This window comes from Oncorhynchus nerka, unplaced genomic scaffold, assembly GCF_034236695.1.
Source record: "Oncorhynchus nerka isolate Pitt River unplaced genomic scaffold, Oner_Uvic_2.0 unplaced_scaffold_1142, whole genome shotgun sequence".
NCBI lineage: Eukaryota > Metazoa > Chordata > Actinopteri > Salmoniformes > Salmonidae > Oncorhynchus > Oncorhynchus nerka.
In genome coordinates this window covers 1,941-5,000 of record NW_027040189.1, presented here as the reverse complement: position 1 = coordinate 5,000, position 3,060 = coordinate 1,941, and the positions used below count along the sequence as shown (strand labels likewise).

Sequence of the window (3,060 nt, the reverse complement as noted above, 5' to 3'; positions counted from 1 at the left end):
TGGTTGAAGGACCCATCCAGCTCCTGGACTGTCACCTTGATGGGTCCCTACAGAACAAAGACAGTGATTCACCTTACTACTAAATCTCAGACTTGGGTCAAACACAAAATGTCAAATACGTGCGGTAGTTTGATTTAGCTTTGCTGGTACAATGGGACCAATCGAATAGTCCCAAAAGTGCTAACTAAGGCCCATCCCGCACACCAGTAAAGTTAACTCAGTTCAAAGAGGACCGACCACATATTTCTGTGTTCCAGAGGAGGTGTAGTCCTGTCGAATCTCCAGTTCTAGAACGTTCCGTTTCCTGTTGAAGGCAAAACTGCCAAAGAACTTCACCACCGCACTCTGGTCTCTGTGGGCTTGAATTAAGGCTAATATCTAAACTGAAACAATTACAGCACTGATCCCAATCAGGGGTACAATGGTAGTTCAACGTAATAACTAGAGCGATCGGGCGTGAATCATTAAATTACTGCAGTGTAATAACCACAGGAATGGTTTTGGAAAACGTTGGTGCTATGGTATATTTCCAGTTGTATAGTGGATATTAAATCATTCAAAGTCTTGATATTACATACAGACTATAAACAGACAAGACCTTTCTGCTGACTGGTGATATGTACAATACATTTCCTTGTCAGTTGACAACTCTGGACATTACAGTGAACTTATAAGATACAAAATCAGTCATCTGAAAATGCAAAACTCATATATATGGTCCTTCTGTTGAAGGGTTAAATTATTACACTGCTTAAAGAGGCTTTATAAACAGGCCAATCACCAGTCGGTTCTTAGTGTTCTAACCAGGCCAGTCGGTTCTTAGTGTTCTAACCAGGCCAGTCGGTTCTTAGTGTTCTAAACCAGGCCAGTCGGTTCTTAGTGTTCTAACCAGGCCAGTCGGTTCTTAGTGTTCTAACCAGGCCAGTCGGTTCTTAGTGTTCTAACCAGGCCAGTCGGTTCTTAGTGTTCTAAACCAGGCCAGTCGGTTCTTAGTGTTCTAACCAGGCCAGTCGGTTCTTAGTGTTCTAACCAGGCCAGTCGGTTCTTAGTGTTCTAACCAGGCCAGTCGGTTCTTAGTGTTCTAACCAGGCCAGTCGGTTCTTAGTGTTCTAACCAGGCCAGTCGGTTCTTAGTGTTCTAACCAGGCCAGTCGGTTCTTAGTGTTCTAACCAGGCCAGTCGGTCCTTAGTGTTCTAACCAGGCCAGTCGGTCCTTAGTGTTCTAACCAGGCCAGTCGGTCCTTAGTGTTCTAACCAGGCCAGTCGGTCCTTAGTGTTCTAACCAGGCCAGTCGGTCCTTAGTGTTCTAACCAGGCCAGTCGGTCCTTAGTGTTCTAACCAGGCCAGTCGGTCCTTAGTGTTCTAACCAGGCCAGTCGGTCCTTAGTGTTCTAACCAGGCCAGTCGGTCCTTAGTGTTCTAACCAGGCCAGTCGGTTCTTAGTGTTCTAACCAGGCCAGTCAGTTATTAGTGTTCTAACCAGGCCAGTCTCTCCAGTGTTCTAACCAGGCCAGTCGGTCCTTAGTGTTCTAACCAGGCCAGTCAGTTCTTAGTGTTCTAACCAGGCCAGTCTCTCCAGTGTTCTGCTAAGCAGGCTGAGGGAGCTGAAAGGATACACCCACTGCTTGATGAGGGGTCCTATGTCCTAAGCATTAATCTGCTATTACAGTGTTATAGTCACTTACCTCTCCCTCCAGTGTTCTGATTGACAGGTTAAAGGATACACCCAGTGCTTGATGAGGGGTCCTATGACCAAACCATTAATCTGCTATTACAGTGTTATAGTCACATTACCTCTCCCTCCAGTGTTCTGATTGACAGGTTAAAGGATACACCCACTGCTTGATGAGGGGTCCTATGTCCTTCCCCGACACGTTGGAGATGGACTTGAGGAAGCTGTGGGTGGATACCAGCATCTGACTCCACATGTGTGACTGGTACTTCTGCGAGGACGCTGTACTGGCCAGGCTTAGTAACTTGTTGAACACCTAGCAGATCGGAAACAGAATAATCTAGTTCATGTATCTGACACCACATGTGTCTGGTACTTCTGGGAGGACGCTGTACTGGTCAGACTCAGGAGCTGAACAGAGGAAGAGTCAATGTAGTACTGGGATATGATGGAGTGCTGGGGTCTGATGGAGTGCTGGGGTCTGATGGAGTGCTGGGGTCTGATGGAGTGCTGGGGTCTGATGGAGTGCTGGGGTCTGATGGAGTGCTGGGATCTGATGGAGTGCTGGGATCTGATGGAGTGCTGGGATCTGATGGAGTGCTGGGATCTGATGGAGTGCTGGGATATGATGGAGTGCTGGGATATGATGGAGTGCTGGGATATGATGGAGTGCTGGGGTCTGATGGAGTGCTGGGGTCTGATGGAGTGCTGGGATCTGATGGAGTGCTGGGATCTGATGGAGTGCTGAGATCTGATGGAGTGCTGGGATATGATGGAGTGCTGGGATATGATGGAGTGCTGGGATATGATGGAGTGCTGGGATCTGATGGAGTGCTGGGATCTGATGGAGTGCTGGGATCTGATGGAGTGCTGGGGTCTGATGGAGTCTGATGGAGTGATGGGGTCTGATGGAGTGCTGGGATCTGATGGAGTGCTGGGATCTGATGGAGTGCTGGGATCTGATGGAGTCTGATGGAGTGATGGGGTCTGATGGAGTGCTGGGATATGATGGAGTGCTGGGATATGATGGAGTGCTGGGATATGATGGAGTGCTGGGGTCTGATGGAGTGCTGGGGTCTGATGGAGTGCTGGGATCTGATGGAGTGCTGGGATCTGATGGAGTGCTGAGATCTGATGGAGTGCTGAGATCTGATGGAGTGCTGAGATATGATGGAGTGCTGGGATCTGATGGAGTGCTGGGATATGATGGAGTGCTGGGATATGATGGAGTGCTGGGGTCTGATGGAGTGCTGGGGTCTGATGGAGTGCTGGGATCTGATGGAGTGCTGGGATCTGATGGAGTGCTGAGATCTGATGGAGTGCTGAGATCTGATGGAGTGCTGAGATATGATGGAGTGCTGGGATCTGATGGAGTGCTGGGATCTGATGG

The 3,060-nt window shown here is 48.8% G+C and overlaps 1 protein-coding gene across 1 annotated transcript in view; it reads right to left on the bottom strand.

Annotated features, from left to right (window-relative positions):
* LOC115121354 (transcription initiation factor TFIID subunit 2-like) overlaps window positions 1–2,002 on the bottom strand; it is a 39,643-nt gene extending 37,641 nt beyond the window's left edge. Inside the window, exons 1-3 of the mRNA XM_065016119.1 lie at window positions 1,832–2,002; window positions 238–352; window positions 1–47 (exon numbers count right to left, since the gene is read on the bottom strand). The exon at window positions 1–47 is cut by the window's left edge and continues 63 nt beyond it. Of these exons, the coding sequence (XP_064872191.1) occupies window positions 1–47; window positions 238–352; window positions 1,832–1,926 (257 nt within the window). The 5' untranslated portion in view covers window positions 1,927–2,002. The remainder of the gene's footprint in view (window positions 48–237; window positions 353–1,831) is intronic.
* Window positions 2,003–3,060: the final 1,058 nt, after the last annotated feature.